This window comes from Leptonychotes weddellii, chromosome 1, assembly GCF_054177405.1.
Source record: "Leptonychotes weddellii isolate Sample4059 chromosome 1, ASM5417740v2, whole genome shotgun sequence".
NCBI lineage: Eukaryota > Metazoa > Chordata > Mammalia > Carnivora > Phocidae > Leptonychotes > Leptonychotes weddellii.
Window position 1 is genome coordinate 89,842,778 of NC_138369.1, and position 13,184 is coordinate 89,855,961.

Genomic DNA, 13,184 nt, shown 5'->3' on the forward strand with positions numbered 1-13,184 from the left:
AAATACAGAAAGAGACTGGAAAGGTACTCAAAGAACTTCTTAGGGGGATGAAAATGTTCTATACTTTGACTGGGATCTTTTTACATGAGTGTATGCATTTGTCAAAACTCATCAACTGTTAACTTAAATCTATATATAATTCATTGTATGTAATTCTCAATTCAAAATGAAAAAAAATACTACCAAAAAAAGACTACAAAATGGATTTTATTTAAAACTCATATAGCTCCAAACTATTCAAGGTCTGACATCCAAATTGAGATTATTTGCTCTGTATCCACAGGTGTTGAGAGAGATACCCTCCCAGACGTTACACAGCTACCAAGGCAACAACACTAGGAAAACCATTAATCAAAACTTGATAGTGCCTATCTGCAATCAGAAGAAAATAACACCTTGGACTATAAAAGCAGGTGAAACATACCCAAAGGACCTAGTCAGTCACAATGTTGGTGTTCTTGCTTCTTGTGACTTTGGCCCTAGCATCTGCTCACCATTCTGGTGAGCACTTTGAAGGGTAAGTAAGCAACTCCTTAAATGAGTAAGTCCTCTTCCTTGCTATCCCCCAGGTTTGAATGCATTACCCAATTTTAAATTTTCTCTTCTTTTTCTGCTATCTCACCATTCAGTGAGAAGGTGTTCCGTGTCAATGTTGAAGATGAAAATCACATCAACTTACTCCATGAGTTGGCCAGCACCACCCAGGTAAATAATGATCCCGTAATATAGGTTTGCTTTACACTTACTTTGAAATCGTAGAATGCACTGTGATTCCATCAAAGGAAGAATGACTAAAATTTTAACCATAGCAAGAAATAACTTGAAAAACATTTAATGCCACAATATCTTCTTTTTCTGCCTAAATTAGACTGCCATAGCCCTATAGTATTATAAATCCATGATAACTTTTTAAGGAGCTGACAGGACATGACAACTGGATGAGATGGAACTGTCACAAAGGTCACAGAACATCTAATGTATAGTCACTTCCCTTCTAAGGCAAAAGTGAAAAATGATCAACTTGGATATTACTGAAAAACTGGGCTTCTGTCCAACTTGAAATTCATTTCCACATCCCATGTATCATCTGTTCCCTTTGATTTTCTTTCATTCCAAATCAAACAGCTTGAGTTTTCATGACCTTGATTCAGGCCCTCTTAATGATATGACATGACATGAAGGGGTGGGGGGCAAAGGAGGTAAAAAGCCATGAATGATTTCCATATTTTTTTTACTTTCAAGAAACCAAAATCTCTATGCTACTTAAAAAAATCCACTGTATATGGGATGAGAACTGATAATTTTAATTATATATGTACATAGCAGGAAGCTATTGCTGACCACAAATCATTCACTTGGGCCAAACCTGTTTCTTCATGAAATATAAACCAAAATAATTTTCTAGCCCCCAAATATCCATCTGTCTATATCTATCTATCTATCTATCTATCTATCTACCTATCTTTTTATAGGTTTTTTTCTTTTAGCTTTTAAGGTATGGGGGGAAAAAAGAAGATACAGTATCATAATCTGAAACAGATTCGGAAGTCTAGAATTGAAAGAAAATAAAAAGTCATTGATTCCAGCCTTCCACTCAAATCTGGAATTTCCTCCATAGAAACACCATCCCTGGTTGCTAGCCCTAATCAAACCTGTTTGAGTACCTCCAGGGATGGCAGGAATACTGCTTTTCAGAGTAGTCCATTTGCCTTACAAGTCATTCCAATTGTTACGTTAAGCTAAAAGCTACTTTCTCTAACTTTAGTCCACTGGACCTAGCTGAGCCAAATACTGTCTCACCTCTAAGATTTATTTCTTCCAGGCCTTCTATAATTTCTCTTAGCATGGGTTTATAGACACCTGATCATTCTGGTCACCTCTGGATATAGCTCAATTTTTCTGTCTATATTTCTTTTTTAAAATGTACCTTTCTGAAATGACAATGGACCTCTAGGTTTGCTCTGATTAATAGATACTACAGGACCATTGCCTGTCTTCATCTGTAAAGCAGACATTTATTAATGGGGCCTGAGAGTCTTTGCAATATTCTTGAACAGTTATAGAATAATCTTAGGTTATAACAAACATATTGGCCAATCGAAACCATTAGGTTATTCTTTTTTCACATGAATCACCCTCAAACAAGGTATTATTTCTTCTTGCCTAATTTATTTTTTAACCTAAATGCAGGATTTTAGATCTACCCTGTTAAAATGTATCCTTATAGCCTGTTTTCAGCATGTTGAGATCATTCTAAAAATGAATTCAGTCATCCAGGGAAATAATTCATCCCCCTAACTTTGTATCACCAGCAAGTTTGACAAGCATGCTTTCCCCACTTTTATCTTTGTCACTGATAAAAATATTAAATTAATCAGGGGTCACCACAGAATTAGAGGCCTCCTTCATGGTTCATTCATTCAATACACATTTATCATGAGCTTCCAGTGTGTTAAGTACTGAAAGTGATGCATTAACCAACTATCCTCAGATAAGTTTGCTCAAGTATCCACATTACTGTTAGCTGTAGTTAACACTGTGCTTTCCAGCTTATAAAGAACAAATGCAGAGACTTGGTCAAATGTTTTGCTAAGATTCAGATTCAGCATTCTATCAGGCTAGTGGTCTCTTTCAATAATAAGATGAAGTTAATTAAGCCTGACTTACTCTTGCATTAAACCATGCTGGCTCCCAGGGATCACAGCTTCCTTTTCTGAGCATTCACAATCCATCTGCTTCCAGTTTACTCTGCAGCTTTGCCAGAATCCATGCCAGGCCCCAGGAGCTCCTGCTTCTGGAATTCACCTGTTTTCCTATTTATGAAATCCAAGGTTTACCCCTACACTCCTTAGTGATTCCTTCAAGCTCTGATTCCTCCAAGAGTGCTGAGAGAGTTCTGCAATCACATGTGCAGTTATTTTTTCAGATACCTAAATTCAGCATTTTACAATAGAGCAGAGAATCTGGACTCAGACTCCTGGATTCAATTCCTGGCTGTACCACTTGCTAGCTGGACCTTGGACACCTCTCTGGGTCTCAACTTTCTCATTTGTCCAATGAGAAGAATAGTATTTACCTTATAGGATTGTTGTGAGATTTAAAAAAACTTAATATAGGTAAATCACTTAGAAAGAACTTATGTAATGAGACCTATATAAGTATTTGTTATTATTACCATCTTTAGAACTGGAATTTTTAATGCAATTTACATGGCCAGTATAATCCCTTCTCTCCTCTTCTATCTTAGGCCTCAATGTTCTCTTTCCAAAGAAGGTATTTCTGCTAAAAATCCTAACATGTGAAAAATGTTTTACTTATGGTAATTTCACCTCTCAATAGAAGAAGAAACAAGAGATAGTGTACCCCCTCAGAAAAGACAAATGTCAAACAACAGTTAAATAGAGTGACTTTCTCTCTTCCAGCTACAAACATCATGCTTTAGCTCCAAGCAATGGGACTGCATGTTTCTTCTTTATTCATTTTATTTCCAACATGAATGAAAGGATTTTTATTCTCCTTAGCAATCTTGCAAGTGCAGCATATTCTGGACTGTAGCCTTCCTGATAAGATCATTACAAGGGCATCTAGTCTTTGTATTCATCCTTGGCCATGAGTCCTTCCTCCCAGCTTTTGAACATATCCTTTTACAAGCTGAATGTACTGGAGAGCTGTGACATGGGACTCTGGCAGCCTCCCCTTTTCATCTGTAATTATATAGTAAGGGTTTTATTTCGTCTCCTTGCAATCAGAGTTGCACTTGTTCCTTTATTGGATACATTAACCATAAAACCTATTCTCTTTTCTCTGTACTTTCTTGAACTCTGTTTCTCTATGGTAAAGTGCATGTTCAGCTATGCCCAGAGTAACATGGTTACAGTCTTCCAGTGTTCCCATCACTCCCACTATACTTTACTACTAAGTTCCTCCCTGCTGTCTGTAACTAATCCTCAATTAGAAGTCATTTCTTCTTCCAAGAGGAAAAGAAAATTCCATTAGATAAATGAGGAGTCTATCAGATGTTCAACTTATAGTCAAATGCAATGTGAAGAAACAAATTTGTGTAAATTTGTAAAGAGCCAAAGATCCCCAATACCAATATTTATACTCTTATAAGCCCAAAAGAATGTATAGTGGATACACTATTTTATCTTGCTTTTGTGCTGGTTTCTTAATATATTTTAAGAAAGACTCTTTAGTTTTTAGCCAGCTGGCTGATTAAGTTGACATTCCCACAGTGCTATTACATAAAGATATTCCTTTATCTTCCAACAAACATTCTTTATGATTTTTTGTAATTCAGCTTCTTGGAATTACAATTTTATAACCTCAGTTTTACAGTGTATTAACATATAATTCAATTCCCCATATCTCATATCATGTTTTGCTCTATTTCCATATTTCAGATATAGATCTCATTCACAAGGTCTTGGTAATTACTGAAATGTATATTTATCTCCTTGTGATAATATTTTGAGTTTATTATTTGTATCCATACTTGATGCACTGGTAAACACCTATGAGGCTATAGAGTTGCGCCTGCTTTTTGGCTCCATTTCTCCTAAGAAGCACTGGGAACTAACTCCACAATATAGTAAGTCTGCATCATACTTGTAAAACTTCATAGTGTTGGATGTTGGTATATTTGCTGACCAATCTTCTCCATGTCAAACTGAAATCTTAAGGTACTTCAGGTTAGGTCTGCAAGTTTTCTGTCAAACATTTTCATGAGATTTCTCTACCCCATTTTTTTTTAACTAGGAACATTTTTTATTCACAGCTATGAGACTCTACCCCATTTTAAAGAATCCATCATTCTCACTGCAGAATCTTAAAAGTCTCTCTGTGTGTGTGTCCCTCTCTCTCAGTCTCTCTCTGTCTCTCCCTCTCTCTCTCTATATATATATGCATATATATATTCAGTATATATCTACATATATAGAGAGAGAGATGTATATGTAGATATGTATGTAGATATGCAGATAAATATAGAGAAAGAAAGAAATCGATCTCCCAATATTTAGGAGAGCCAAGACCAATAAGCAAGAAATAAGAGGTTAGGAATTGTGTAACACTGATGAATCACAGACCTGTACCCCTGAAACAAATAATAATACATTTTATGTTAATTTAAAAAATTAAAAAAACACTAATGATGTACTGTATGGTGACTAACATAATTAAAAAAATAAAATAAAATAAATAAGAGGTTAGAAAAGGCAACTTTCAACTTAATATAGCAAAGAAAGCCCATTCATAAAGCAATTAGGCTATTCTGAAGTGGTACTAGATGTACCCAAGATTGTATTAGAACCATCACCAAGACATTACACAGGTATATGCTGCTCTAAGTGAAAAGCTAGCATCTTAATATAGATTCTTCAAAGCAGAATCTTAGACAAAGATTTGAGGGCAAAGATTCTGTTTGGGAAGTACAGGGAACACTGGCAGAGAAGTGAGGAGTGATGTAGAGAAGGGAAGGCAGCCAACAAAGGGGACACTATTAAGACAGCTACCACAGAGTATGACTAGAGCTTAATCCTACAGAGAACTCTAGGAAAGGGGCAAATCACACACCTTAGAAATATCCCACCTGAGAAATGAGGGAATTGGAGTATTTAGACATCCACTTTCCAGGCTCACTGGTTGAGCACTTCTCTGGAAAGAGTTTTCTTTGCCACCTCCTGCCTGCTGCAAGCTGTTAGCTTGGCTTTTTACAGTTCTAGGGGAAAGAGCTTTCAAACACAGAGATGCAGATCTTGGCAGTGGGGAGTCCTCTGAGTACACTGAAAGGTCCCAGCATTATGTATGGGTGGGTCACTGTCAAGTTGCCTACAGATGCTTGGAGGACTTTATGTGCTTTACCAACTCTAAACCTCTGTCTCTATAATAAAGATACACATCCCTGTCCCATCCCACCTTGGAATGATAAGTATTTATTAGATACACAAATTCAGAGTTAACTTTTAAAAATATGCTTTCTCCCATAACGTGCTTGTCTTCAGTGTCCTTCTCTTTACAATGTTGGCTAACTAGAATTGATCACCAGCCCCTCACTTTCTCTGTTCTTATCATGACATGTCTTTATATTTCCCCCACTAACTTTTAACCTTTCATCTTTATCCGCTCATCTATGATTCACTAGATCACAACGTGTAGCCAATCCTTATTAAATCATCAATACTATCTCCTTTCAACACCTTAGCGACAACCAAGCTCACATTTTTCTTCTGGAATTCCTTCTGATATTGTCCCAATGTCCCTGCATCCTACTGCCCTGACATTCCCTATGGTCCTGACTCATGACTCAGCACCCACCAGACATCTACAGTGGTCTGAAGATTACCAGGACAAGATACAGGTTATTGGATTCTCCACAGGCAAATGTATCTGAAATTGAGTCATCTTAATATCTTACCTAACTAGTTTCTATTAAACGACCTCTAAATCTTGCCTAAACTCCCTTCTAAGTTTCCAAGCAATGGTCCTAAATATCACCTGTCACACCTCCAGCCTGAGACTAGCTCATAAACACCTACACGGGGAATGGGTGAGACACAGGAGCAGAGAAAGACCCACTGTCAGGCTCACCTCAAGCTTGTAGGACTTTCCTCTGCTCAAGGAAGAAACAAGAAATCAGAAACCTGAGAGAGGCAACACATCCTTGGTTAATGTTTTTCCATGGAAAAAGGAGATTTGAAATCACACATCCATAAAGAAAAACATTAGAATTATCAAATATGTTATTCTGTTATTTTTGTGCATAATTTTCTCCAAAATCTCCCCCATAAGGACAGAAGCTATGTTTGATTCGCTCACTAGTGTATTCCTAGTCTCAGGCATAAAGCCTAGCACATAGTAGGTCCTTAATAACAGCTGATGAATAACTGAACAAGTGAAAATGTCTGGATCTTTGAGAGCATTTTGTTTCTGGCCATGATGCCAAGATGACCACTGGGGAAAGATGCATCTTCCTTTCCAATATATCTTCCACAGGTCAGAGATGTAGATCCTGGTTCTTCACATTACTGTGAGTGCTGAGTTCCAAGTACAAATTAATAAAATAAATCAATTAAAAGGTAAAAAGGAAAGCTCAGTTTCTTTCTATTAAATTTTGTGGCTCTAGTTAATTCATCATCATTCATTCAGCACATTTATCCATTACCACAAACACTGCTATCACAATAAGCAATTGCTCCAGAAAATCAATAAATAGAAAAAGAACCATTATAGAATACTGCAATTAACTAGCATTATGGGAAATAATTATATGTTCTTCATGCTTGATGATAATCAATTAAGGCCATGTATGTATGTGTAAACACTTTTATTGACATCTAACTGCTTGGTCCCAACTCTTGTTCACTCAAAGGAGACATTTTTAAGAGATTTCATGGATAATTTGAGTTTGAAAATAACTCAATGGAGTAGAGTAATAGTGTGCTTGCTGATGATAATTTACCCACTGAATTATAGGTGTCAAATACAATATATCTTACTCCTTATTCAGATTGACTTCTGGAAACCAGATTCTGTCACACAAATCAAACCTCACAGTACAGTTGACTTTCGTGTAAAAGCAGAAGATATTTTCACTGTGGAAGATTTTCTGGAGCGGAATGAACTACAATATGAGTAAGTTTATGTTTTATAGCTATTAAAATTCTCTCCCATATATGCTCTCATCTGAGCCTCTGAATAACCCTGGGAAAGTAAAAGTAAGACCAAGACCATGGCTTCCCTAAAGCCCCACAAATAGGTCATGGCAAAACTGGCCCTAGATTCCAAATCTTAAGACTTTAAGCCTGGTAGGTATTTTGTTTAGTTCTTATTCCAATAAAAAATTGGTTTTGACTCATTCTTGAACCCCAATTCAGCAAGATATCTGACCTGCTACTGGTTTACAAATGATATATAGACTATAAGCCAAACCAATGAACACTCTGTTATCAGCTAGACACAGTTTTAGTCCCAAATAATATCAAGTCTTCTTTCCAAGTGAGCAGCCAGACCTATTATGAGCTATAAGGACTCCTCATGCTCCTAATTTTTTGTGTGTGCACATCAGACTCAATCAGTATTTATTTCAACTTAACCAATTATTCATATATTTTCTTATTTGATTTTTTTTCATCATGATAAGTGCACTCTTAAATCTCCATCCCTTATTTCCTCCACTCCCCCACCTACCTTCCCTCTGGTAACCATCAGTTTGTTCTCTATAGTTAAGAGTCTGTTTTTTGGGTTGTCTCTCTCTCTCTCTTTTTTCCTTGGTTTGTTTGTTTTGTTTCTTAAATTCCACATACGGTACTTGTCTTTCTCTGACTGACTTATTTTGCTTAGCATTATACTCTCATACTCTATCCATGTTGTTGCAAATGGCAAAATTTTATTCTTTTTTATGGCTGACTAATATTCCATTGTATATATATGCCACATCTTCTATATCCATTCATCTATGGATGGACACTTCAGCTGTTTCCATAATCTGGCTATTTTAAATAATGCTGCAATAAATGTAGAGGTACATGTATCCCTTTGAACTAGTGTTTTTGTATTTTGGGGGTAAATACCCAGTAGTGTAATTCCTGAATCATAGAGTAGTTTTATTTTTAATTTTTTGAAGAACCTCCATACTGTTTTCCACAATGGCTGCACCAATTTGCATTCCCACCAACAGTGCAAGCGGGTTCCTTTTTCTCCACATCCTCACCAATACTTATTGTTCCTTATGTTTTTGATTTTAGCCATTCTGATAGATGTTAAGTGATATCTCATTGTAGTTTTGATTGCATTTCCCTGATGATGAGTGATATTGAGCATTTTTTCATGTGTCTGTTGTCCATCTAGATATTTTCTTTGGAGAAATGTCTGTTCATGTCTTCTGCCCATCTTTTAATTGGATTATTTGCTTTTTCAGTATTCATTTGTATCAGAGTTCTTTATATACTTTGGATACTAGCCCTTTATCGGATATGTCATTTGCAAATATCTTCTCCCATTCCATAGGCTGCCTTTAGTTTTGTTATTTCCTTCACTGTGCAGAAACTTTTGATTTTGATATAGTCCCAATAGTTTATTTTTGTTTTTATTTCCCTTGCCTCAGGAGATATAGCTAGAAAAATGTTGCTACAGCTGATGTCAGAGAGATTACTGCCTAAGCTCTCCTCCGGGATTTCTATGCTTTTGGGTCTCACACTAGATCTTTAATGCATTTTGAGTTTATTCTTGTGTATGGTGAAAGAAAGTGATCTAGTTTCATTCTTTTGCATTAGCTGTCCAGTTTTCCCAATACCATTTGTTGAAGAGACTGTTTTTTCCCATTGTATATCCATTCCTCTTTTGTCAAAGATTAATTGACCATATAATTGTGGGTTTATTTCTAGGTTTTCTGTTATAATCCATTGATCTATGTGTCTATTTTTATGCCAGTACCATACTGTTTTAATATAACTTGAAATCTGGAATTGTGATACTTCCAGTTTTGTTTTTCTTCCTCATACTCCTTTAGATTAAGGACAAGATTAGGGTCAGACTGAATGGTTCTTCTGTCTTTTTACCCCCCCACAGCCCCACCACTATTTCCAATGGTAGAAGTCATGGAGAAAAGGACTAAAAGAAAGGAAAGTGATTCCCCAAAGGCCTAGAACAGAATTGGCTAAGCTGATCACCCCATGTCTCCTCTCCCCAAATACCACACTGGTCCATGTAAGCCTTTTCAGATGAGAGTGTCTTCCTAAGTAGAAGCAGTTGTCCATTGTTGATCCAACAAATAGATAATAAGTGCCTACATATACCAAGCACCAAAAAAGATAGATATGGCCCCAATCCCTTCAGAGGAAAACAGACTTTAAACAAAGAATTGCAAAACTGTGTAACAGATGTCAAGAAGAGTAAAGAGCTAGAGGTACAGGGGAATTGACCAGCTCTAGGCAATCAGGGAAGGCCACCGGAGGAAATGAGGCTTCAGCTGAGAACTTAAAGATGAGCCAGCGTTAGCCAAAGAAAAGAAAAAAATCATACTCTAGGCAGAGAACAGACTATATGGTAAGCTTAGAACTAGGAGAGACCATGCTAACCTGGAGGCATTTGCACTAGAGGTAAGAAAGAAATGAGGTTTTTCTTTCAAAACAGAGTTCTTCCTCCAGGGAGTGGATCAGTAAGAAGCAAAGAGGCAAAGAGTGCTGAACATTCAAATGTTTATCCAACAACACCCCACCACAAGCTCAAGTCTTCATTATATTTTGAGTAAATGTAACTTAAAAATTTTTAACAGAAATTTTCTCTTGTTTTTCACATCTTAAAAATAACAAATAGTATTTATGCTAGTGAAGATGTCAGAACTGTTACCTATAAAGTCTGTACCTTATCAGGAGAAGTGGTACAACATAACACAACAAGTAAATGCTCTGGGAAAAAAAACAGGCCAGATTCAAATCCTGGCTCTGCAACTTCCTAAATGTGTGACCTTAGATAATTTGCTTAATTTTTCTGAACCTCAGTTTCCTTATCCATAATATTAATATATAATGCCTCTCTCAAAGGACTGTGAAGACGAACTAAAACAATATGTAAATAAATTGCAACTGATATTACTACTGCTATGGTCTACTATGGTACAAAGAGGGAAATGATACATTTCTTAAAGGTCAACAGCAATTATTTTTTTAACCCCATTATCATGTTTCATATAGCTTAGCTATCTGCTTCTGCCTGAGGGAAGTGTCAAAATGTGACCTTAAGAATTGACTGTCTTTTTAAAGCAAAGATATAACACAGTTAAGTTTCAAAATTTGATTAAGATTCATGTCTGTGACTTTTTGCTCTCCTTTTTACACTAGGAAGAACTTCTAAAATCCTAGCCTTTAAGAGCCTTCAGTAGTATTTTTTTTAATGATAGTTTCTTTATAATTCTTGGAGAAAAATAAAAGGATGATCAGAGACCATAAGCTAACCCTAGCTACTTAAATGATGTCCTAATTCTACCTATATCGTAAAGCAGTAAACTGGCTTCTAATCGCATATCAATCTCCCTTTATCAGGTGGAAAATTAACATCCTTTTTTAGTGGATAAACTTTTTGGGAATTGGGTATGAATGTAGTCTCATCTAGAACATAGGATATTCCCTGAGAGCTAAGCTCTTGCTAATTTTTGCTTCTCTGTTCACTGCTCAGCACACATGTAGCCTACAATTTTCTAAATATTAAATAATAATAAGTCCCTAGAAATCCTGGAGAAGCACACTAACAATATCCTTGCTGGGGCTGTAAGCAGTCCCTGTGCATCCCACTATTACCTCATATGGTAGCTAATTTGTATTTAGACAGTTTCCTGCCAGCAAGAATTTGTAGTAGTGTTTATATCCAACAGGAACCATCTACTGCACAAGTTCCACCAAAATAGCTTTGCAGATTTTTCCATGGTTCCATCCCTCTTCACCAAGACTTGTATCACTTTGGCAGCTTTAACCAGTTTCTGAGTTATCATGGGAAAAAATTCAGAATGTGTGCACCAAGAAAAATAACTGTATTTTTATGCTTATGCTGCACCCTTAGATACAGAAAGACTAGAAACTGGATGGTGCAAATCTCCAACTTACTGTTCTGAAGCCGTTAACAGACCTTTTTGGTAGACAGGCTTTCACAGAATACCTTCCTACAAATTGCAGGAAGGTTGTCTTTGCCCTATGCAATCCAGGGAGAGACTGATTGTTACTAATATAACTTCCTATAACATTATTTTTCTGTGTATTTCAGATTAAGACAGGAACGTGTCCTTGGATAGCAATGGGTACATAACAGTCTTCTTCACTAGCAATGGTCATGTAGTAGAGGAACTAACCAAATACTCCTTGTTCAACAATCTATAAGGGGGGAAAAAGTGAGTCATGCCTCTCCTTCTCAGACATTCTCTTCGTTATTTTGTTGGGAGTCCCTGTTATCTAATTCGCCTGCATGTTTATAAAAAAGAAGTTGGGGAGCACTATTAAAAGGAACACATAAAAGTATAAAATAGTGTACACGCTTCTGTATTTTGGAGCTGTAATGCAGTCCCTATTACATTAAGAGGCATTGTTTTAATCTCCTAGAATAGAAGCTCATTATTTAGTAATAATATTTGTAATATAGCTAAAGTAGTGCTTTGTCCTAAATCTAATAAAATCAAATAATCACAAGGCTAGAAAGGATCATTTGAGGTCAATCCCCCACCTTCAGGCAAAAATCAGCACCACATTTCAACCACATTCTTTTTTTTTTTAATTTTATTTTATTATGTTATGTTAATCACCATACATGACCTCATTAGCTTTTTATTATGTTATGTTAATCACCATACATGACATCATTAGTTTTTGATGTAGTGTTCCATGATTCATTGTTTGTGTATAACACCCAGTGCTCCATTCAACCTCATTCTGATGCTCTTTTGCAACTTACTAGAGGGTACTTTTACTCCTGGGTGTCATCTTAAATTTAACAGGTTTTTTTTATGCTTCTTTGTCCTAATTATTGATGTAAAGGTTTAATAGTTAACATAGTAATAACTCTAACAGAATGTCTCATCTAACTACCAAACAAAACACTAATCCGTACATAGTCACTGATTCTCCTAAATTATGTGAATTTGAGTATTAGGTGCAGAGAAAGGATAGCAATATTCTGTGGACGGTCTATTGCCCCCTCTACTCAGAGCCTGTTCCTGATAGATCAGAGCTTCCCATGATTATGGTCTTAGATCCAGTTGTCTATCGAAGGTCTTGAAGCTGTGGAATGCCTGGGAGCATTTAAGTGATGATTTCTTTTCTCTGGGGACCCACTAACAAGCCATGTGACCTAGGTGATATTGTACTTGCTCACTGACAATGAAAAATCTTATTAAAGAGAAAGTAGATGTCATTTACCATTTTCTCTTGGAGTTCTAGTTCAAGAAAAGTTCAGCCAGAAAAGTTCATCCTTGTTACACAGCATTTGTTCTTTCAAATTGATGATTTTGGAATATAGCTGTTTTGTTTAAGATTTTGGCCAGTCGAATTTACAACGACGTGGATGGAACAGGAGGGTATTATGCTGAGTGAAATAAGTCAATCAGAGAAAGACATGTATCATATGATCTCACTGATATGAAGAATTCTTAATCTCAGGAAACAAACTGAGGGTTGCTGGAGTGGTTGGGGGTGGGAGGGATG

At 36.4% G+C, this 13,184-nt stretch overlaps 1 protein-coding gene across 1 annotated transcript in view; it reads left to right on the forward strand.

Moving 5' to 3' along the window:
• The first annotated feature begins 446 nt into the window (after nt 1-446).
• The window catches only part of CPB1 (carboxypeptidase B1), a 23,991-nt gene continuing 11,253 nt past the window's right edge, over nt 447-13,184 (forward strand). Inside the window, exons 1-3 of the mRNA XM_081810028.1 lie at nt 447-517; nt 630-705; nt 7,508-7,632. Coding sequence (XP_081666154.1) covers nt 447-517; nt 630-705; nt 7,508-7,632 — 272 coding nt within the window. The remainder of the gene's footprint in view (nt 518-629; nt 706-7,507; nt 7,633-13,184) is intronic.